The sequence below is a fragment of the Pteropus medius genome, unplaced genomic scaffold, assembly GCF_902729225.1.
Source record: "Pteropus medius unplaced genomic scaffold, Ma_sr-lr_union100, whole genome shotgun sequence".
Classification (NCBI taxonomy): Eukaryota; Metazoa; Chordata; class Mammalia; order Chiroptera; family Pteropodidae; genus Pteropus; species Pteropus medius.
The window spans coordinates 15,193,571-15,218,800 of NW_024349800.1; the positions used below are offsets into that span (position 1 = coordinate 15,193,571).

At 35.5% G+C, this 25,230-nt stretch overlaps 1 protein-coding gene and 1 pseudogene across 4 annotated transcripts in view; both read left to right on the plus strand.

Moving 5' to 3' along the window:
• Window positions 1-8,429: 8,429 nt before the first annotated feature.
• The window catches only part of UCHL3 (ubiquitin C-terminal hydrolase L3), a 40,473-nt gene continuing 23,672 nt past the window's right edge, over window positions 8,430-25,230 (plus strand). For 2 of the 4 annotated variants that reach the window (XM_039886892.1, XM_039886895.1), the window contains exons 1-6: window positions 8,430-8,577; window positions 8,694-8,705; window positions 18,308-18,436; window positions 21,393-21,549; window positions 21,951-22,036; window positions 23,888-23,935. In XM_039886892.1, coding sequence (XP_039742826.1) covers window positions 8,536-8,577; window positions 8,694-8,705; window positions 18,308-18,436; window positions 21,393-21,549; window positions 21,951-22,036; window positions 23,888-23,935 — 474 coding nt within the window. In that variant the 5' untranslated portion in view covers window positions 8,430-8,535. Of the gene's footprint in view, window positions 8,578-8,693; window positions 8,706-18,302; window positions 18,437-21,392; window positions 21,550-21,950; window positions 22,037-23,887; window positions 23,936-25,230 lie in introns of all 4 variants that reach the window. The other 2 variants (XM_039886893.1, XM_039886894.1) reach the window with 2 other exon arrangements.
• On the plus strand, window positions 9,705-18,292 carry LOC120621514 (translationally-controlled tumor protein-like; annotated as a pseudogene).

Consider the following 25,230-nt stretch of genomic DNA (forward strand, 5'->3'; position numbering starts at 1 on the left):
GCAGCAGATGTAGGGGAGCAAGGAACACGCATTTTTGTGTAACATCCTCGGTTTTAACTAAATACAGTTGGATGGAGCTACAAAGCAACTACTTTATTACTGTAGGTAAAAGGGGCCAAATATTTAGGATATACCCTGAGACGGGAAGGACATATTAACTTTAAGATGCCGTCTCCCCCTGCTTACGCTGTAGACGTGGACTCTTCCTATTTGGGGCCCACAGCGCCCTCTGCGAGAGCGCAAACTTGTGACTGCGGGAGTAATTGATCCCAACCAAATTTGAACGCGACTGGAAAACCACACCGCCTTCCAAGCCTGCGAGGAGGATGCCTGTGGGAATTATAGAACAGCTTTCGTCACTGGGAGTGGGAGGATACTTTTCTTTATCCCCGCTGCCACTCCAGCTGCCAACCTGACTACAGCAATACCTTCCCAACTGGTCTGCCCGCTTCCCTCCTACTCAAGTCCATTCTCAAGTCCATTCTACAGAGTATCCAGAGATTTTCTCCCTACCAACTCTTCATTTTTAAAAACTTGAATTTTTTTCGGAGAAGTTGCAAAAATAGTTAAATGAACATATGTATACCCTTCATCTGGATTCACCAACTTAACATTTTTACACATCTGTTTTAACGTCAGCTACATACATAGTTATGGTGTCACATTATCCCTAAGTACTTGAGCATGTATTTCCTATGAACAGGGGCATTCGTCTAAAAAAATTACAATACATTTATCGCACTCAGGAAATTGATAAAATTGATAAAAGACTATTATCTAATACAGGGGCCAAATTCAAATTCCTTAGTTCTTCATATGATTGCTGGAGAAATACATTAGTTAATGCATGTAAAGCCCCTAGAACTGTGCCTGGCATGTAGTACTCAGAATCTACGCCCAAAATAGCCACTGACTCAAGGTTATTGGACCTGATTAAAAATAATGATTAGCTTGGGTACATAGTCTCTGAATGAATCAAATTATTTCTTTCCTGTGGAAGTCTAATGAATAGGGCATCCACTATACTATACCATACCATACCATACCATACCATACCATACCATACCATACCATACCATACCATACCATAATCAGTGGTGATGGTATGCATAATAATGAGCCCTCAAAAGATGTCAACTTCCAAATCCCCAGAATCCATGAATATGCTATGTTACATTGCAAGGGAGACTTAAGTTTGCAGATGGAATTAAGTTTGCTAATCAGTGGACCTTAAAGACATATTCCTGGATTACTCCTGTGGGCCCATTGTAATCACAAAGGGCCTTAGATGTGGAAGATGGCAACAGAGGAGTTAGAGTCAGAAAGTGTCAGTGATCTGATGTGAAAAAAACTCAGCCAGCCATTGCTGGCTTTGAAGATAGAAGGAGCCAAGCACCAAAGAAGGCAGGTAGAAGCTGGAAAAGGAAAGAAAATGGATTTTCCCACACAGATTCCAGAAGGAGCATAGCCTTGATTTTAGCCCAATGAGACCCATTTCAGACTTCTGAATTTCAGACTATAAGGTAGTGAATTTGTGTTGTTTTAAACAACAAAGTGTGTGTTAATTTGTTCCAGCAAATTAGGAAACTATGATCGCAGAGGATAACATGATGTGCTGGAAGGTTTAGTGTCACATAGACCTGAATCTAAATCCATCTTCTACCACTCAGCTATGTGACTTCAGTAAAGGTAGCCTTTCTGAACATCAGCTTCTAATCTGTGGGAATGAGGCCAGGTGGAATGAAAAAAGAATGTGGGGGCAGCGATAAACTGGACCATTTAAAACCTGTAAACGCACTCTCATTCAGTTTCAGATATAATTGTTGTTTTCTTTATTTTGTTTTATATATGTGAGTTTCACAAAGTTTTAATTAAAGGTTAAATGAGAATACATGAAAGTACATAGCAAAGTTCCTGAACATAGTAAGTACAATCGATACCAGCTCCTATTACCATCATCATGATATTCAAAAGAAGCCTATAAGTTATCTAGGTTGTACATTATCTCCATTTTAAAGACGAGAAAACCAAAGTTCAGGAACGTTAAGCCACATCTTCTAATTACTAGGTAAAATTTCAAACTCTGGTTTTAACTTAGAGTCTACAATCTAATTTCAGAGAACTCCAGAGGGATTCAGAACTCCCAATGTACCTGCTGAAATCCTTCTCAGCTGCCTTGTGCTAATTGAATGTTCTATTTTTACTCCAGGCTATTCAGGAATATGAGTGTTTGTGTGTGTGCTTGTGTGTGTGTGTTGTGGTGGTGGGGGATGGATAATGGTGGTAATTGATAGGCAGCATAAGTAAAGATGCAGAACTGGGAATAAAGTAGGATCACTGATCCTAGAATCAGAGAGGTTTTACAACTTAAAGCAGAGTATGCAAATTCTTAGTCTTTGGGCCAAAGCTGGCCTACTCACATATGTAAAACAAAACAAAGAAAACACAACAATTATATCTGAAACTGAACGAGAGTGCATTTACAGGTTTTACATGTTCTAGTTTTATCACTGCCCCCACATTCTTTTTTCATTCTATCTGTCCAATTCACACAATTACCCGAAAACTACATGACATAGTTTTCTACCTTTGGCTTAACAGGACCTTACAGAGTGACCTACGTAAGTTAAGTATATGGCTTATATATACATAGCTAGATTATAGTAATCACAATTTCTGATCAAATAGCTGAGACTTATTAAGCCATCATATGGACAGATGAGGCCAAATTATGTAAGATTTGGGTATGTTCTCAAGTACTGCCCAAAGGGTTTTGGGATGGTGGTTTGGCAATGCAATGCAGGCTCAAGGCAGGTGACCAAACATACGTGCAGTAAGAAGATAGCTGAATGTACCGAAAAATAATATAAGGTAGTGTGTAGTCATGGTGGCACACCACGAATGAACATATAGAGGAATTGATCCCCACAGCCCTAGGGGAAGCTGGGCAGGACTGGTTACAACTATGATGACAACCTTATTTGATTAAGTCAAGTATTACACAAATACCACATTTCATCAGTTGTTTGCTTCATATTTTTTCACATTTAACATCTCAGAAATCATACTACACATTGCATCAGGTAGCTTCTTACAGTGATGGGTAGTCAGGCAGCAGTTGTGACTTAGTTGTTTTCCCAGGAGCATGCATGAACTTGGTCGTAGCTGTTCAATACTTCTATTGAGTTATGGGTATTCTTGATTGTATATTACTATGTTTAACTGCCATTTAAAATGTCTTTTAAAAGATTATGCTGCGATTAGGCATAATAAAAAGTTAACCAGGTATGGAAATAGGCATGGAAAGAGAATAGTAGGTTTTAAACTTCTATCAGTAAGGCAAATATAGATTATCAGAGAAATGGCCAAAATTCCATATTTTCTTACAAAGCAACCACATAATTTACAGTTTCTAAAAAAGGTGGATAGCCTTGAGTAGTTAAATCAAAAAGGTTGCATACTTCAGCTTAAGGTGGAAAAACTCTCTCAGAATATAAGAAAGAAATTAATAAGGAGGAGACAGTAGGTTTTGAGATAAGGGTATTTTCGTTAAGACATCAAACAAAAATCAATTTGTCAAAAATTTCCTGCTGCTTTTAAATAGGAGCTGTTGAATTTTCATCAGTTGCTGAGAAAATGAAATCTCGAATTTAGTCACGTAGGAAATGGTGACAAACCTGATATTCTTTGACAATCGTAAAAATTAATCTGTCATTGTTAAAGTTAATAAAAGTGCATGGGTTCTATTTTTCATCTGTATCATGTGATAAAAAAGGTTGGGAAGCACTGGAATAGCTGATGCTATAGGAGTTTTGAGAAAAAATTTTTTACATAGGTGGAGGATGAAAAGACAGCCAATAACAATTTATAAAATGTTCAAACTCATTAGTGATCAGTGAAACTAAAATGAGATACCTTGACCTCCCACTAAGTTCTAGGATTTCTTTCTCTTCATCTTCATGCTCCTCACTTCTACCTCCTTTTATTTATCCCTTCATTCTCTTCCCCTCACTTTCTTCCTCTTTCCTTCCCTCTCCCAACCCTCCTCACATTCTTCTCTCAAGAAGAGAGGGTTAGCAATGATCTGCTTTTGCTTGTCCCCCTGCTGATGCTGATGTCCTCAGGTCTCAGTCTCCAACCTAAGTGGCTCATCACTGGTGTGAAATTTTTCTGAATAGATGGTTGTTCTTAAAAGGAATTCTGGCACCTGCTGTTATAACACTTTTTTTTTTTTTTGCCTTGTTAAACTGCATTTACAAAGTTTATAGAATATATAACAGACGACGTTAAACACTCCCAACTCTCTCTTAAACTTCTATTCATTTCAGGACATATTTATTTTAAAATCATTGTCCTATATATAAGAAATGTTTAACTGTTGACCCATAATAGAGGCAGATTTGTTCCCAGAGTAATTTACAGCTTACTTACATAAATTAGCCTTCTCAGTCCCCAGCTTTCTGAGTACTATTCCGGGCTTGTCAACATCATGCTGCTCTTGCCTCCCTTTTGCTTTGAAAAGAAACCTAGATCTGGGTGCCGGAAGTCTAGGCGGAACTCCCATTCTGCCACTGGTGCAAACTTGGGCAACAAACTCTCCAAGCCACGGTCACCTTGTTTGTAATATGGTGACAAGTCTATCTTACCTGCCTACTTTATAGACTATGGTGAGGATCAAAAAATCTATGAGGAATGCCAAAGTTTCCATTAAAGTTTGAATCAAGTAACATCTCATTCAGTGAATATATATTATGGTTTCATTGCTAAAATAACATTTCATTTTAAATAGTTCATTAACAAATTACAGTTGCATTAACATGTACATTTAAAATTTTTCTGGAGATAAAACTACAAGTTTGTACTTAGTTATTAGAATTTTCGGGTCTCCTCACGGCGGAGGCCCAGGCAGAGGTGTCCCCAGGCGGCGGCTCTGTTCCCCGCGCAGACCGCACAGCATGTCGCTGGCTGCGCGTCCAGGGCAGCTACAGTGGCCCTGCGGCCCGCGACTGACCCAGGTGAGTGCAGCCCGATGACCCTGACCCGGCCCGGGCCCGCGCCGCCCCAGATTCGGTGACCCGGCTCCACGGAGCCTCGTAGTCCCGGCCCACACTAGAAGTTTAAAAAAAAAAAAAATTGGGCAGGTGTGTTACCCTTTTGATTTTGATTATTCAATTTTTTTTGGTATAGCAATTAGCTTTTGCTACAGTAAAAAAAAAAAAAAAGCCCATAAATTCCCAATGTCACACTACAAGCAAACATTTATTTAGCTTACACGTCTGGGTGTTAGCAGTGGGTTGGCCAGTCTAGACTGGGCTCAGCTGAGGTGATTCTGCTGTGCTACATGTATCTTCACTCTGTTCCTGAGACCAGCAGCCTAGCCCAAGCACATTCTTCTCAAGGCTATGGGAGAAGCCCAAGATAGCAAGCAGAAACCCAGGCTTGTTTAAGGCCCAGCCTTGGAACTGGCACACCATTATTTCTGCTCCGTTTTATTGATCAAAACAGGTCACATGGCTGAACTTAGTGTCAAGGAGTGGGGAAATATACAGTTGATTCTCATTATTTGTGATTGGTATGGTCTATGATGACACCATGAACACTAAATTATATACCAAATCATTGCTCCCAGGAGATATACAGGTTAGAGTCCTTTGAGCCTCTGGTCACATTTCATCAACAGATCAATACACAACCTGTTTTATGTGTTTCTGTTTAAAGACACCTCACTCGACATATATTATTGATTCATTTACACTGAACTCACAGCCAAGAGCACCATAACTCATGCCTGAAGGAAGCTTATCTAACATGAATTTTCTGTGTAAGGCACATCACAGCCTTCTTGCACTTAGGAATACAATATAGCACATCAGCACATGCTTGGGCCATACACATATACAGCGAAATTACCAAACAAAAAGCACAAAAATGCAAAAAATGTGGTACTAAACAGACTGCAAAAAGGACACTTGTTTCCAGTATGAGCCCTGAAACAAGAAGGTGGGGCACTGCCAGCTGAGAACTCAAGTTTTTTGCCACTCCTCCGCCTATGTCTGTGAAAGTGACATGAGTATTATTTTGTGGGTTATTCATTTATTAGTGAATAAGTGTTAGCAAGTAGGCAAATTCAAAATGCAGAATAATGAGTATCGACACTACTTCGCCCTTCAGTGGAAAAACCTTCAAAGTTCTATGGCAAAGGATGTGGACAATGGGAGAGTTAAAAACTGGGGCCAATAATGCAGAATCTTGGGCCCCATCTCAGACTTATTGAATCAAAATCTTCCTTTCAGATTCCCTAGATGTTTGTATACACATTCAAGTTTGAGAAGTACTTCCTTTGATATGATGGTAGTTACATGCATGCCAGAGAGGGTGGGGAGTTAAACCCTACGAAGATTAGGGACCTCCTACATTAATAAAGTTTGTATGGGTCCAAAAGTCTGGGGGCATGCTGTGACAACCTCTCTAAGGTGAAGAATAAGTTATTGCATCTTGCATTTTCTATTAAATGAAAGAGGCAGAGCACCTGGTGGGCCTCTTTGGCTTTTGGAGGCAAGAGATGCCACACTTGGAATACAGCTGCAACACTTTTACTCGGTGACAGAGACAGCTGCCAGTCTGAGTGGGTCCCTGAGCAAAAGTGTGCTCTGTAGCAAGTCCAAGCTGGAATGCAAGTGGCCTTGCTCTTCAGCCCTATGTCCCAGCAGAAACAGTGGTGCTCAGGATATCCATGGTGGATAAGGATGCTGTGTGGCTTAGACAAGCTCTAACAGAAGAGTCACAGTGGAGAACCTCAGGGTTCTGGAGCAAGGCCATTCCTTTGACAGCAAGTCATTTGAAAAACAGCTCCTGGCATGCCACTAAGAGCCTGGCCATGCAACTCAAGTATTATGCAACTACACCTGCTCATCATGAGCTGGACATTGCAGATTTACTAAATCACAGTTGGGTGGAGACAGAGGCAAGCTATCAAACAGATAAAGAAAAAAGAGGAATCAGAGATTAGAAATTCCTTGGAGGTCAAAAAACAGTGGCCAGAAAAACATGAGTGGTAGAGCTGGAAGTTCCCCAAGAAAGGCAAGCTCAGCATAATAAAGTAATCTTTTTCTCTCCCTAACCGTTCCTCCTCTGAATGCCCTCTATTGGGCGCAAATTAGTAATACGCATTCTAACCCAGGTCAAATCTTTGGAGTTACCACTGACAATTCCTGCTCATCAAAGGGATATCCCCTTAAAACAGTATCTCTTTAATCTGTACCTGCCTCTCTATCTCAATGGCTACTGCCTCAATTCTTGCATCATTTCACTCTTGCAAACTTTTTTATATTATTGACAAATGGTGTTTCTGTATATCTGATTATTTTATTCATTCTTCAAATATTTATCAAGCATGTACGAATAAGGCACTGAGTTAGGCCTTGGGAAAACAATACGAAGAATTTAAAAAGATGCTACTTACTGCAGGCCTCATGGAATTTACAGCCAGGTGGACGAGAGATATGAAAATCCTGCTTAAAATCCTTCGGTGATTTCCCGCTGTTTTCAAGATGAACAGATGTCATGACTGGCTTGTCCTTGCTTACCTCTTCAGCATCACTTCTAATCACTGCTCTTCAATCTTGCAGGCTCTACTCTCTTTTTGAGAGCACTCTCCTCTCTGCATGGCTAATGTTAATTTCTTTTAAGGATTCACTCCAGTTCTCTACCTTCCAGGAAGCCTTCCAAACACTCCCTATCCCTTCAGCTTCACTTCTCCGTAGTTCTATCGCACCTCATGGTACCACTACCATATATATATGTCATATATATACTTTATTGTGATTCTTCGTTCTTTTGTTCACCTCTTATGCTCTACTGTGAGCTCAGCTTTGTGTGCCCAACACTTAATGCAGCATCTGATTCATAATAGGTACTTGACATTTTTTGTCAAATGTAACTGAGTAGATATATAGAAATGCCTCACACTCTTCAGTAGCAGACAAGGTCAATACGTTACTTCCGCACTTTGACAAAGGAGCTTCTGGGGCACAGCTCCCAGGTGGCCTACGGCCTTGGGACCTCCAGAGGGGCAGTTACTCGGTCCTTACTTCTTAGAGTAAGACTCAGTGGTGCGCCCTCTAGCGCCTTCGGCTGACTCTGCAGGAATGCGGGGGGAGCCGGCGAGCACGCGGTCCCAGAACGGCGCATGACGCATGCGCAGCACTAGAGCGCTCGGCTTGGGTAGGAAGAGTCCAAGCGTGAAGGGAGCAGGCTGTAGATTAAGATATTTTTTCTTTCTGCAGTAAGGAAATGGCTCTTATTATTTTTCTCTCCAATTGTATCTTAATTTTAATTTAAAATTTGAGGCTGATGTTTGGCTTTTTAGGGAGCGAGAAAGAGCCTAGAGTGTTAGCAAGCTCTTCTTTGTTCTTCAGCACCCCTGCGGGGGGCGGTGAGTTGAACGATCCCAGGTCAAGGCGCGCGGGGGCGGAAGCGGCCGCGGCTGCGACCGCGACGGCTGTCAGAGCTGCTGAGTGGCCGGGCGGCGGTGCCATGGAGCGTCAGCGCTGGCTGCCGCTGGAGGCCAATCCAGAGGTGAGGGCGGCTCTGATCTCGGCCTGGGGCCGCAGGCAGGGGCAAAGGGAACCGGGCTGCCGCAGCTGGTCTAGGGCAGGTTGTCTCTAAATCGTGTTCTCTGTTTTCGTTCCCAGGTCACCAACCAGGTGAGTGAGGTATCTTGTCGCTCGGGACCCTGGAATCCTCCCTGGCCGTCCTACAGCTCCACGCTCCCTAAGAGTTTGCGATTTAATTCCGTGAGGGTTCCTGTTGCGAGTGCTCCCATTTTAGGGCCATCTCTCTCCCTGGTTCCTGAAGATGCTCCCAGCTGTCTTAGCCTTTCATCTGGTCCCATTCCCCTATCATCACATTTCTTGGGGTTTCGGGGTTTGAAGGATTTCACTCTCTATTCGTGTTCCTCACTCCCTCTTCGTTTTGCTTCCTGCTCGACCCAATTCCATAATTTTCTCACCCCTGTACCTCCTTGGTGACTAATTTGCCTGCACTACCTGACTCCAAGCTTTGTAAACTCGCCCACCCAGTCCTTGTAATTTCATCCACCGCCTGCACTATGAAATCATCTTCCAATCATCTCTTTCCCCATCAAGTCACTTCTCTTCCCTGCCACGCCCCCCTTCTCTTCCAGTTTCTTAAAACTGGAATTTAGCTGCTTTTATACCATAGAAAGCTCAGTATAATAGTTACACTATTCTTTGCCACATACAGCCCTTAAAGTTTGGGTGTTAGAGGTTTCAGTTTGGGGAGGGAAGAGGGAACATCTCCCAGTCACTCGGTTAAAAGAACATTGAGTGCTACCAGGTATAAACCTTTGATTTGCTCGGGTGTATTTTGTCTTACAGTCTCAACAGCTAGTTTACTTTTTACTGCCCTCTTAGTTTATTTTATAATATACTTTTCCCCCGATGATCTTCCTTCCCATCACGAAAGAATAATGATTCATCGCGTACTTAATTAGCTTTTGGTTTTCAAAGCTTGTAGAAAATTCCACATATAAGGAAAGCAGATAGAAATATTTGAATGTTGGCAACAAACCATGTGTTCTTATTTAGGTTTATTATACACTTTTGAAATGATTGCTATTCCCCCCAGCTATCTCTTTAGTAACCAAAAAAAAAGTAATCTATAAAAAGCTCAAAACTTAGCATATTTCTTTTATATTATTATGGTGGCATTTCCTATTTATGTTAATTTTCTTTTGTTTTACTCTCTTTGAAATTTACTGTTCATTTTTTCCCTAACACATTTTGACCACTTTGTAAAGTAAGAATAATCTTCAGGCTGACGAAGTCAATATTTGCAACTTCTGATTTAATGCCATCGGAAAGAAGTATGTTTTGCTCAGACTTAATTTAGAACTATTTTTAAACCCTTCGTGAAAATCAATTTGCCACATAACTGAAGAGTGTTCGGTTGCATTGATCTATGTGTCTGTTGTTTCTACTGTAGTTTTATAGTAAGTTTTGAAATTAAATAGGATGTATCTCAACTTCGTTTTTACTTTTCAAAATTGTTTAGGCTATTTTAGTTGCCTTTCTATATAACTTTTAAATAAGCTTGGCGATTTCTACAAAAAGTTCTATTGTGATTTTGATGGTGAGTGAGTGCCTAAATTGATAGCATTTTGGGGAAAAATAAACATCTTAACAATATTGAGTCTTGAAATCCATGAAGATGGTATATCTCATCATTGACTTTGATTTGTTTCAATAGTGTTTTCATAGTTTCACCATGTAGATCTTGCACATATTTTGTTAAATTTATACCTAAGTGTTTAGTGATTTTTGGTGCTATTTATAAAAGATACTGTTTTAAAATTTTAATTTTTAATTGTTCGTTGCTATGTATAGAAATACCATTTTTTTGTATGTTGACTTTGTATCCTGCTGCCTTGCTAAATTCACTTATTCTAATGGCTTGGGATTTTCTATATAGACAATCATATTCTCTGAATAGAATTTTATTTATCCCTTTTAAATCTGTATGTCTTTTATTTATTTTTCTTGTTGCACTGGTTAGGGCCTTCAATACAACATTGACTAGGAGGGAGATGACTTGTTCCAGATGTTCAGGGGGAAACATTTGATTTTTCATCACTAGAGATGTTAGTTTTAGGGATTTAGTAGATGCTATTTATCAACCTTAGAAGTTCCCTTCTTATCCTAGTTTGATGAGAGTTTTTATCATTTATCAATATTGAATTTTCTCAGATGACTTTTCTGCACCTTTGAGATAATCATTTAAGGGAGAAATAATATCATTTCTACATAAACATAGAAGAAGTGGGGGACACTTCTCAACTCATTTTATGGCCAGCATTACCAAACAAACTATAATAACAAAAACCAAAGACCAATATCTCTCAGGAACACAGATGTAAAAATCCTCAACAAAGTAATAGCAAAGAGAATGCAGCAATATATAAAAAGGATAATATATTATGACCAATTTTATTCCAGTATTGTGAAGCTGGTTTACCATTCAAAAGTCAGTCATTGTAATTACCTATATGAACAGACTAAAGAACAAAACTACTTTTAGATAATATTATTTGTTTTAATAAGACATAAGGTTATAATACTGGAAACATTTCTGTGATTCAGCTATTTTTGGTCCTTGTTCCTAGGTACTTTTTTAAACTGTAAAGACCATTCACTTAATTCACATTAATTAAATAAAATTTGGAGGCATCTTTTTTAATACCATATTTTGGTGATTAAAACATTCATGCTTTTCTGCTTTCCAGTCCAGTGGTAAGAGATAGACAATAAACAAGCAAGCAGACAGATAACTAGCAATTGTCACATGTGCAGTGAAAAAAATTAACAAGGTACTGTAATGGAGACCGTCAGGGAAAACAACAGATTGGATGGTGGCAGGAGGTTATTCTGAGGTGACATAAACAGAGAAGAGATGTTATTAATGTATGATTGTATACTGCTTATGGCATACTTTGTTGTGATTCAGTTTATTTAAAAATAATTTCTAAAAGAAGTGAATGAGCAAAATCTATGAAGTGATTATTCTTAACAAAAATTTTTGTGGTTGTTTCTTTATTCTCTATGTGTCAGTGACAGAACTGAGACTAGAAAATGAATAGAAATTTAATTAACTGACTTAGAATTTGGATAATTAATAAAATTAAGCCACAGATAAACACCAGCAACAGTACCCATCTCCACCTTCTCTTATTTCCTCAAGTTAATGCAATGGTAGTAGGCCTTTAACTTAACTTGATTTCACAATGCCCATCTGGTAGTCGCATATGTTATTGTACATTTAGTTTGAGCAAATACTGTTTTTGCTCTAATGATACCTACTTTGTATAAGAATGATCAATGCATGTCTACTACATGCAGATCGTTATTAACTGTTGGACATTAACTAGTAACTGTGTCTCAGTAGATGTGGCAAGCAATGATTTCTTTTGTTGGTTACTATGCTGTCAATCCCTTCTAAGGATATTTTGCCATGCTACAGGTAGGACTTACCTAGAATAAAATCAATTAAGTGATAGAAAAAAATTTATTTAAAAATTTTAAGCTCTTTTATTTATAAATACATTTAAAGGAGTAATGGCTTATAGCTGATGGAAAGTTACAGACAATTAAGCATCAAGAATTATAACTTTTAAAAAAGTACAGTCTGTGGCAATCATAGCATTTCTTTTTATGACTGCACTAGATTTTCATCCTGATTATGTTTTGTGATTTGAGTACAGCACAACCATATTATGTATATTTTAAATATTGTTGTGTTTTAGAACCAAAAATTTTTGTTATGGAAGTCCCCTAGAAATATCCCTAATTGTGATTTTATCGATGTGACAAAATATATTCTAGCATTATATATAATGTCCAAAGGGAAATAAATTTACTATAACATAACTATCGTATTTAGCTTAGATACTTAGAGTTGGAAAAAGAATTAGAGATCATCTTCTGGATTATTGAAATAAACATACAAAAATTCTCTAGTTAGTGAATCCCATCTTAGGAAAAACACCCTGTTACCTTGTCCTCTTCTAGCTACTGTCTCATATCTGTTTCTATTCTTTGTAAATTTTTCAAAAAGAATTGTCCATAGGAGCTGTTGCTACTTTCTCTCCATTTTTTTTGTATTCACGTCTATTTAGTTTGCTTTTAGCCTTACCATTTCATAATAACAACTTTTGTCAAGTTTACTAGTCACCACTTTGCCAGATTCATTGGTCACTTTGTCATATTTCTTGACCTCTCAGCAACATTTGGTAGGGTAGCCCACCCCTCCTTGAAACGTTATCTTTTCTTAGCTCCTATGATAATTCTGTTTTTTTTACCTTTATCTCTGACTGCTTCCTTGATTCGCCTTTGCTAGATCATCTCCCTCCCAACTTCTAAGGAGTTCCTCAGAGCTTTGTCCTTGACTGCTAATCCTTTTTATGTGCATTCTCTCCCAAGTGTTTTCTGTTGTATAGCATTAATACTATCAGTTGTCATATATTTGATCCCATGTTCCTCTAAGCCCTGACTTCTCCACCAAATTGGAAATCTGTGTATTCCACTACTTCTTTGATATTTCTGTTTGGATGTCTTAGAGATACCTCAAACTTAAAATGACTGAAAAAGAAATCTGGATTTACATCCTTTCATCTCTTCTCCAAATGCATTTCTTCCCCAGTCTTCCAAGGGCAGTGCCATTTATCCAATGCCCAAGTCAATGTCATTGATTCTTCTTTACAACTATGCTACTTTGGAGAGGATATACTGTATTGCTTTGATTTCCAGGGTTTGTATTTCTGCTCTGAGACTATGGGCGGTTACCAACTCTTTGTATCTCAGGTTTTTGCTATCTCTCCTCATCTTGTAAAATTGTTAAAGGATAAAATAAATTACTACATGTAAAGTATGTAGAACAATGTCTAGAACAAAGTATGCACTCTGAGTGTTAGCTTTTAAAAATATTCTTCTTTTACCTTAATTCCTCAGATCCAATTGATCTGAAACTCTTGTAGTCTTTTCTTTTAAATTCTATTCCAAATCTGGCCATTCTCTCCATTTCTACTATTACAAGAAAAAAAAAATTTACTTTCCTGCAACTTCCTCCAGTTGCCCATCTCTTCTCCCTTTGAAACTATACAGAGTAAATCTAAGTGTTCTTCCGTGATATTACTAAGAATATTTCGGGATAGGATAATTATAATTTAGTGTCTGAACATGTCCAGATGCTCCATTTGTGATGTCTTCTAAAACCTTATCGTTCCTCCTCATCTTCCTTTGTGCTTGCTTTTGTTTATCTTGTCCTTCATAAAATATGCTTCCCAGAGCTGATATCATAATCTTCTGTGAATGATCTGTGTTGAATATAGTGGGTTATTACATTATTCTGACTAATACTTCTTTTAAAGCAGACCTACATTGCATCACTTTTGTTGACAATTGTGTATCAGTCCATACTGAGCTTGCAGTAAACTCCCTGTTTTTCTTAATCCCTGCATAAAATGTTTTTATATTTCCCCATTCTATACTTACGTTATTTCATTTTTGTTTATCTTTTCAACTAAATTTCTATTAAAATTCATTTTCTAGTTTCCAGGCTTTAAAAACTGTCCTTTTCTCATTTAACTATAAGCTATTCTCCTAGTTTTGCATCTCGCAATTAGTACTAGTATACTTTTAATAGTAATAATATCAAGCAATTACTAAATAAATATAATTTCTGTCATAACTCAGGTCACTAATAAAGTAGCAACAAGGCAGAATCTATTGTAAAATAGTAACAAAGCAGAATCTATTGCTGCCCTGAGCAGGCCATTAAGAGAAAGTGGCTTTTTCATCCCACCCCAACTCCCACCCCACCCCATCCCCCAGCGCCACTCCCGCTGCTTTCTGCTAAGCCAGCCCCACCTTAGTCTCCTTCTAGCCGCCATCATGATCATCTACAGGGAACTTATCAGTCATGATGAGATGTTCTGTGACATCTACAAGATCCAGGAGATCATGGGCTGTGCCTGGAGGTGGAGGGGAAGATGTCAGTAGGACCAAAAGTAACACTGATGACTCACTCATTGGTGGAAATGCCTCTGCTGAAGGCCCCGAGGATGAAGGTACCTACAGCGTAGTAATCACTGGCGTTGATATTGTTATGGACTATCTTTTGTAGTAAAACAGCTTCATAAAAGAAGCCGCTTCATCAAAGATTACATGCAATCAATCAAGGTGGAAACTTGAAGACCAGAAAGAGTAAAACCCTTTTATGACAAGGGCTGCAGAACAAATCAAGCATATATATCCTTGCCAGTTTCAAAAACTATCAGTTCTTTATTGGTGAAAACATCAATCCAGAAGGCATCGTTGCTCTGTTGGACAACTGTGAGGACTATGTGACCCCGTATATGATTTTCTTCAAGGATGGTTTAGAAATGGAAAAATGTTTACAAATTTGGCAATATGGCTCAATCACCTGTCATCATTATAAGTGGCTGCTGCTTTTTATCCACACACCTGGACTTGGACAAATGGGACTGATGTTATCTTGAGCTCTTATTAGAGAACAAGATACAAAAAAAATAATACTTTAAGCAGTGAAAGATGAGGCTGGAAAAGTAAATAGGTACCAGAATATTCAGAGCTTCGCATATGGGTTCTGGTTCTGTGACCTTGAAAAATTACATAACCTTCCAGACTTGGTTTTCTCATTGGTGAAGGATATAATAAAATCTACCTTGCCAGTTGTAGTAAAGGAGAAGTGCATTAAAGCTACTCACCTGATTTCTGATACGTGATACTCTGAAAAGTATTTATAAATAGTTTAAAATATTCTTTATTCAGTGGAAAATTTATCATTGGGCCATTGAATGAAAAGGATAAGTTGATCTAAGATCTTTTGGGAGCACGTATTCTAATTTATTTTTCTTGATTGGACAGAATTTTAGAGGCACTATGAAAATTTAGTGACTTATATCAGTCAGAATTTTTTTGTTATTTTATCACCCAGTGTTTAGAAAGGCCAGAAACTGGTATTAGAGCTTATCAGTCTCTTTATTCTTCTTAATGCAGAAAGGTTGCTTCTAATTGTGTACAGCTGGCTTTGCGAATACTTTTCTTTGTGAATAGTCTAGAGAGTTTTTATTTTTTGGTGTAGTTTTAAGACTTATTTTGGGTTTTCTCCTAGATTTCAAAATTTAAATAAAATACACATGTGTATTAGTTATACAGATTTGTAACTTAGAAACTATGTATAACTATTATAACAATAACACTTTTTTAAAATACTGGAAAATAAAAAGTTGAGTTCACACCACTCAAGCTAATGGCTGTTAATATTTTAGAAAATTTCCTTCTAATCTTTTTTATAAATGATCATCAAAGCCACAGGTGGTTTTTTAAAATTTATAAAAGTAGGACACCGTCATGATTTAAAAAAAGTGAGAGGTAAAAGTTGAAGACCTTCTTTGCCACTCTTTCTCCACTTCCCAGAGGTAGCTACTATTAATAGCTGCTTTTATTCTTTTTATTCATCTGATGACTTCCTGTGTGAGTCTGACTCATAACAATCTGGAGTCAGAGGATGCAACCAATGTACTTAATAGATATTAGTTTAAACTTTATAGTAATGTCATTTGATTGCCAATATGAGTCAATAATTAAGGAAATGTATGATTCCATTTAAAATTTATTCAATTTATATTTAATTTAATCTGTATTTAGTCATAGTGTCCTCAGTTTGATACTAATCAGTCTCACTACAGATGCTACCTTTGGAGCTTGGTACTTTTTATACTTGTTAGCTTTGGCTTACATGGAGTAAATTTATATTTTTTACTTCAAAGTAACTTACCAATTTTGTCCTGTTTTTTCACTAAAATGTTTAACTTACTTTCAATTTGTGGTGGAGATGTAAAATTACTCTTTTATGTGTACTATCTTGTTTTATAACTATAACAATATGGCTTTTGGGAGTAATTAAAATTAACATAAATCCTTTATGAAGGTTTATGAAACTTTTCCTTGACAGTACACCTTTTAGGGCTCTCAGTCCTGTGCAGGTAGTATTCGGAGTTGATTAAATGAATGGCTGGGTTTAGATTAGTAGCAAAATATATCTTTCCTACCTCTTTAACTTGGCATGAATAAAAAATATATATTGAATATTCATTATAAGCATAGCTTAATGAACATATGTAGACATACAGATGGCTAGATTATCTGTTAAAATAGAGATGTAATCTTTATTTCAGTTCAGCAAATATAACTTGAGTGTCTGTGGTTTGGCCTGCTACAGGGCAAAGCAATGGGATTAAAAAGATGAATAAGAAACAGTTCTTTTCCTTAACTTTGCAATAAATTTTAACCATTTTTGGTTTCTAACTAGAACTGAATATTGAGACGAGCATAGACTAAGGATTTTGGTGAAAGTGAAGAAGGGCGAGGGAACTAGTTTGGAGTGCTTTATTGAACTTTACCAAAGTCTGGAATCATGAATAGGAATCAAATGAAGAATAGGTATAGTATAGAGGAGTCCATCGATTTCTGTGGCCCAGACTGTTGAAGAGCATGTGACTTGATGAACCTGATAGATGTTGAGCACGTATTGCCAAGAGAAGTTTTTTAATTCAATAGATTTCTTATTAAACATATCTAGGACCTTATTTTTGACCAGCCATGTTATCGTTAAGTAGAGTTTCTTCTATTGGCAGAGGAATGGAGGGATATTCCCATTAAACAGGAATGTCTTGTGTTATAGAACCTGTATGTGAGATGAATAACACTGTTTATGTAACATGGCATGGTTTTGATTGGTTTTGTAAGAACTCATCTGATGATCTAAGAACATGTGCCAATTCTTCAGGAAGAAATAACCAACGCACCTTTTCATTTTTAAATTTCAAATGTTAGACCAGTAGATACTATAATGTATTTTTGAGGTTAGGTATAATGATGCATTTTTAATATGGTTTTTTTGGTTGCTCCTTTTTTTCTATTTGAAACTTCTTTTGTGATGGTACACTTTAAAAATCATCAGCTTCATTCAGTACAGACATTTAAGAATTTATTGTGAAATTGATGTCATTCTTATTAGTATTTTATTTTTTCTCTCTCTCTGCAATAGATTAGAGTCTGACATTTTATTTTCTTATGAAATCTTAAGAGTTTCAGAAACCACTGTTCTTTTGTCACACTTGTTTTGCCACATATAATAAAGACAATGAAGTTGAAGAGGTTTCATTGTGTAAAAGGGGAAGCCAGTAGCTTACATATTTCAAGCCTTCTCTAGTGTTCACATAGTCATGTGGACTTTTTTGTCTTTATATACTCTGTGCTCATTGATATAATTTGTGATGTCTGTCTATCTTTAAACCTCAGGCATGATTTTTGGTAAGGAAGATAAACTGTGTTGATTTTCTACTAAAATAATTATTTATTTACCAGAATTTAGATGCATCTTATTAAGAATTGAGTGCTGGAAATGAGTTTGACATATCAGTCAGGCCAATTTGTATGTGTTTGGTGAAGGCTTATGTTCAATCCCAAAGTAATGGATTTTGAAAAAAGGAGTTTTGCTTAATATGTAATAAATTTTAAATGTTTGTTAATTGACATAAATAAATTTATTTCTACCCTATTTATGGAAACCTGCTTGCTTTACTTTATACTTATTGAGCATCAATAATATTTGTACCTTGCATTCCCTTATATGTATTTGGTATATAGTACTTACATGTTAATTATTTTCCAGTTAACACTATATATATTTTCTCTCCTCTTACCAGTTTCTCAAACAATTAGGTCTACATCCTAACTGGCAATTTGTTGATGTGTATGGAATGGATCCTGAACTCCTTAGTATGGTACCAAGACCAGTGTGTGCAGTGTTACTTCTCTTCCCTATTACAGAAAAGGTAATTGCTAAGTAAGATACAAAGTTTCTGGTAAATGCAAAGTTCTCTTTTAATGTTCGATTAAAAATAATGCTCTTCTTGAAGATCAAATTACTACCTTCTTGCACAAAAAGGAAATCTAAGCAGTGGAGACACCTTAAAAATCTAGTTTTATTAAAGAAGTTATATTTAGTTTTTGATGTATAGATTGACAAAAAAGCCCTGAGTTAGTTTCTTAAACTTGAGTAGTTTTCTTTTAGAAAATATGGTTAGTTTACCTCACTGTGTTTTGATACGAGGAAGTGGGTTAACTATTTTCAGAATAGATTTGATCTGGGTGGAAATCACTAAGATTAAGTACAGTTTAATTGGCAGATTTAGGATGTGTTGGGGATTATATTTAGCTATTATTAGATTTCTATTTAAATTCAATCACCATATTTCAGGCTTTTCTTCTAGAATGATGTCATGGAACTAGAACTTTTAAGTTCATTTTAATACAACTTATGAGACCATATCCTTCTAATTTTTATTTTTAAACTTAGAAACAATAGGATGAACTCAGTGCTTGTGAAAAATGAAGACGTAAATGGGAAAATGTGGGAGAAATGAGGTGTTGATGACTTGGTATGTACATGTTTATGTCATCCATTTCAGTAATAAATGGAGCCAAGTCTCATGGAAATTAATAATTAAGTTCTATTCGGTCCTAGAAATTCCTGGATAACTTTTTTTATACCAAAACAAAATAACTTCAGTTTAAGATGAAATAAAAAGTACTGAAGTATTTCTTCCTTCAACATAAGGGTGCTACAAAACAAATTAATTTAAGAAGGGCTATTTCTTCATATTTGCTGTTTGTAATATTCATAGAAATTTAGTGATTTAGAAATCACTAAATTTCTTGTGATTATCCAGTATTAGACTAAACTCCTACTTTTAGTGATGAGGTTGTAATTATTCTGGAAATCGAGGAAGAGTTAGGACACTAAAGTTGACGCTCCTTTTGTCTAGTGTTATTTTCACCTCTTTTCACTACTGTAAGCCAATAGGTAGCTGTCCTGGGACCTCAATTGTAAGGAGCAGTAAAAAACAAAAAAAAACTGCTTAAAGCTTAGCCTTTCTTAGTTGGTGTCACACAAATGTGAGTTTATTGTCTGAATTGGAAATTTTCCAAACTGTTGACTTTTATGACCTACTTTTTTTTTTTTTAATAGAATAAGTGGGACTTGATCTTTATGTAGTTGCTCATCAGTATTTTAAAAAAGCATATTATCCTTATCAATAAGATCATTAGTACTGAAAAGCTTATTGTGCCTATTGCTAGAAAGAATAGAATTCTAAAGTATATAAATAACATATAAATTCTTACTGACAAACGTGACATCTGCCACTTTTTCATGTCTTGTACAATTTGGTAGATCCCCTTTTCAGCTCATAAGTGACAAATTAAAGTCACTCAAAAGTTATCTAGTGGATGTTTTAGATGATACGAAGTGTTTGTTCTAATTTAGGAACTGAGTATGTAGTTGTAAATGGTTTAAGCATACTAATTACAAAAGACCTTTCATGGATACCATATTACCCTTTAAATAGTCAATTCCAGATTTTAAATTTGTGCTTTATATAGTAGTGCTTACCAGCCAGTGAATCATAGATGAAGAGGCTATAAATTATTTACTTATGATATTTTTGTTGTCTCCTGACCATGTGTTTTCACTTTGGTCTACCATAATCACTTTTCTTTTTTCCTATACTTGCTCTATATCATTTTAGGATTTTTTTCTAAGCATTAAATCTTGCGAAGTTGATAAATCTCATTTTGCTTTATTAGCAAGGACCTTTGATATTAAACAAGAAACAACTGTAGAACCATATAAATATATCAGTATAAGACCTTACTATATTGAATCTTTCACAGTTTTTATCAGCTGAACTTATATGAATGAAATAATGGTTCAGAATTTATCATGAAAATGTTACTTAAAATTTAATTTAGAAGTACATTCATAAAACTATTTTAAAGCATAGATACATTTCTTCTTAGAAGCATCTTCTTAACTTTTGGTTTTCATAGACATTACTTGTTTGCTTTATTGCAGGGATCAGCAAACTTTTTCTGTAAAGGGCCAGATAATAAATATTTTGAACTTTGCAGGACTTAACAGTCTCTGTTACGACTATTCATCTTTGCCTTCTAGCATGAAAACAGCCATAGACAATACAAAAATGAAAGTTTACTGGGCCAGATTTGGCCTGTGGGCTGTAGTTTGCTGACTCCCTACTCTATTGGAATCTGAAAATTATTTTTTAAAAAATAGGCAAAACAATAAAATCATCTTTCTATTCTCCCTCTCCTCCGCACTCATTTTTAAAACCTCTTTATTATTTTTAACCCCTTTTTACAAATGAGGCACAGAGACATTAAATAACTTGCCAAAGTCACACAGCTAATAATGTCAAAGCCAGGATATGGGCTCAGCCAGTCAGATGTGGAGCCCACACTTTTGACATTTGTCATTATTCCATATTGCTTTTACAACCAGTTATTATAGATAATGGTGAATATTATAAGCATATAAATATAGTATAAATTTTGTTATTATAGTATGATTTAATACCATAGAAATATAAAATATAGAAAGTAAAAATCTCCTAGTCATCTCTCATCCCAGAGATAACCTCTTTTAAGTTTTTGTATACCCTTTCAGATTTTTTCAGTGTATATGTAAATACTTTAAATACATAAATGAGAATTATATTAATGTATATTGACCTAAAAGCACACTATAATCATAGGTAAAAGTTCTAAGTCAGAATATGTAAATCTTTGTTCTTTTAAAAATGCTTTATAGTATTCCATTAAGAATGCTATAACATGTTACCCAAATCTCCATTGATGGATATTTAGATTTTTTGAAGTCTTTTTTAATGTATTATTTTCATGTGTAGACTACTAACTTTTTTTTTTTAATAGTATGAAATATTCAGAACAGAAGAAGAGGAAAAAATAAAATCTCAGGGACAAGATGTTACATCGTCAGTATATTTCATGAAGCAAACGATCAGCAATGCCTGTGGAACAATCGGACTGATCCATGCTATTGCCAACAATAAAGACAAGATGCACTTTGGTAAGTTTTCATTACTGCTGTTTTCTCTCCCCTTAAGTGACAAGTTAACTTACTGAGCGCTAGGTGGTGCTCTAGTTCTTTCTTTCAAAGTATTAAATAAAGCATTTCCTTCTCCCATCTTTATTTTATAATTGGATATATATGCGTGTATGTGTGTGTGTGTTTTTATATATATATATTTAGAAGAAATAGTAATCATTCCATTCTTTTCTGCTGTTGATAAACAGAGATTTAATAAACAAAAAAATAACTTAAGCCCTATCATTTGTCCCAATATTCTTTATATTCCTAATTTACCAGTGAAAGATTTCACTGAAAAATAGGTAGCATGCTTCTAGTGTTTTCATATATTATTCTCTTTGTGATATAAGCCCTTTCAATTTTATCTTTAATATTCTCAGAATCCGGATCAACCTTGAAAAAATTCCTGGAGGAGTCTGTGTCGATGAGCCCTGAAGAACGAGCCAGATACTTGGAGAACTATGACGTCGGTACCTTCTTTCTCTCTTGATCTCGTATGTGGGCAAAGTTTTGTGGAATAGAAGATTCTGCTTGGGGATTTGTCTTGAAATGTAGTTTTAAACAGTTATGGATTTTGTCATATCCATTAAAAAAGGCCTGTTGTACTTTTCAGGTAACATTTATAAATTGCTACTTCTTTTTTACGTCCAGAGCTGAATGAGAGGAGAAAAAGCAGTTTCATTTATAAAATATCTTATGACTAACTATTCCTTCCTATTCCTTCCCTATAATAAATATATACCTGGCAATACACTATGTATCTTTCACTGGGAATTTGGAGCAAGGCTGAAAACCAGTGGAAAAAACAAAGGGTTAAAGGTAGATTAGACCACACTCTAGCTCTTTTATCAGTGTCATATTTTTGCATGTGTGAAGACAGAGGCCACATAATCTAGTTTTAAATGATTATACTGTTTCATAGAATTTTCTTAGAATGGTATTTAAATTTTATTATTTTTGAAACCTCTCTTTATTTTGAAGACTTTTCACCTTTTTAAAATTAATTTTTCAATTATAGTTGACATACAATATTATAATAAGATTTTTACCTTTTAATAACATTATTAAGAGGATTGTAAATTCTTTGAAATTAGAAGCAGTATAGTTTACAAATTATTTGACTAGAACAATGCCTTATGCAGAGTTTATGCCCAATAAATTTGTTGATTTAATTATGATGTTTTACATTCTAATGTACTTTATTTTAAATTGTTTTTTTCTTTTAAAAACCTGCAGATCTCATAAAATATCTTTATTTTACATAAAAATAGAATAAACAACTTAAAAGTCAACTCACCAGTGAGAGGTAGCCACCGTTAATATTTTTCATAGGGAGTATATATGTATATACGCAATTTTTTAAAACAAAAATTTGATCACACTGTAATATTGTTTTATGACTTGCTTTTTTCATTTAACTTATCACAAACGTATTACATACCAGTAAGTATATATTTGACATCATCATTTAATGGCTGCATAGCTTTCCATTGTATAGTATTTTATTTAACCAATAAATTGTCATAAATTTAATATTTTTCCTTTTTTCCACTGTTTAAAAAATACTACAGAGTATAACATAGTAGCTAAATCCTTGCAAATATCCTTACTTATATATTCTTATGTACAATTATATGTAAATATATAAATTTCTAGAAGATAAATTGCTAGATCAAACACTTTGCATGTTTTTAAGGCTTTTATTCTTATTGCCAAATTGCCATTCATAAAGGTTGTACTTCCACCTGTAATTTACTACTTTGCCCATTTCTCTTCATCTTTGCTAATGGTGGGTATTATAAGAGCATTTTTTTTTAAGTTCAGGAAACTAAAATCCCTAGCTTCTGATAAATGCATGCTTTTTGCTCCGTATTTCTAAACTGCTGATTGAAACTGCATGATTAAGCATAAGTCCAGCCAGAGCTGCAGAGGAGCATGTAACCTGGAGAAACAGATGAGCTAAACTTCTTCAGTCTCTGTCTGTGAGATACTTACTTTATTCTAGTCTCAGTTGAAAAAAGTGTTAAATGTAAGTTCTAATAGCTAAATAAGTTAAATGAGTCCTACTTATACCTGGAAATTACAAGTAATCCAATATCCAGTTTCCTAACTTCAGAGATTTGTGGGTGAGAAAATACGGCAATTCATTTAGTTACTCAAATCATTCTTAAATATTTAGTATTAAACTTTTCCTAAATATTCTCCAATTTGTTGTTTCTTACAAGGCTTTAGTTGTTAAAATTTAGCATTGTTGCTTTAGTTAAAAAGTAGGTTACAGTCATTTTTTTCCTATTTATAATTTGTATTCTTATTACAGGCTATTCGAGTTACTCATGAGACCAGCGCCCATGAAGGTCAGACCGAGGTATTTCACACTTTTCAAAACATTTCTTGCCATGTGTAAGTTAATCATAGCATTATTGTATGACATGTAGTTTTAGAAAATTATTTAAACTTTTTTTTTCCTCTGAAGGAATTTGCTCATGTAAAAGTAGTCGCGAAGTAGCACAAGGGCATGTTTTGACAAATTGTTAACATGCACTTTGATATTGGCCATCTCAGTTTGTCTGATCATTTAGGTAGATTGCAGTGTCTTCCCTATCAGATTCCTTTGACGTGCAAGTATTTTGAGAAAAATACCTGCACGATAGTACAGGTAGGTAACTGTGATCTTCGAGAGTCTTTACCACACTCATCTCCTAGCAAAAAGCTGCATCATTCTCTTTGCTAAGTAAATCTGTTCTGGGGCAGTGTGACGATCTTTATTGTCTTTACTCTGTTTGCTAGTTCTTCAGCTAGGTCGACACTCCTCTCACCTTTTTTTTCATTCTTTTGGTGTCCGTCAATCCCTCCTTCCATTTCTTCTTTCCCCCCAACCTCACTCTCCCACTCTTGAGGAAATTTTGTCAAAATAAATAGAATTATAGTCGTTTGATATATTTATAATACATTTAAGTGTTAACACCAGAGAAGTATAGATTTTCTTCTTTCTTATCCTGTCTGTGACTCAAGATCATAGTTTTTCATGTTAAAAGGCGATATTGCCTTTATTCTTTAAAATTCTTGAAAAATACCTGATTTAAAAATAGTGAACTTAAATATTCCTACTGTCTTCAAAAAATTTTCCTTACAGGGAAAACAGTTTCATACTATGGTATAACTACAGTTTTTCATAGATCAAACTGGGTAACTTTGAATGTGTATAAACCATTTAGAAATTTATACATTAATTCTTCGTAATTATATCATATTGTCTTGGTTTTCTCAGATTCTGCTTTCAGAAATGTGGACCATTTTTTTTTACTGCATTTCCACACACATTTACCTGCATGTGCGCGCACACACACACACACACACACACACATACACACTGTGTCTAAGTGGCACCAGATTGGAAATTAATTAATTGCTCTGTTTTTGGAACCGTTTTATATAATCCTGAGCATGTTCTTAATCTTTACCATGCTTTGCTTTTTTTGTTTGTAAATTTGTAGTGCTAAAATTAATAATGATTATAAACATGAGATTTAATTATTTGTAATAAAGGAATTAAATGCTTTAATACATGTTTACTTTTTAAAAATTGTCTTCATTATACCCTCTCTTGCCTCCTTTTTGGTGCTTTATCTAAATTAAGGCTTTAATACCTCATTTTAGATA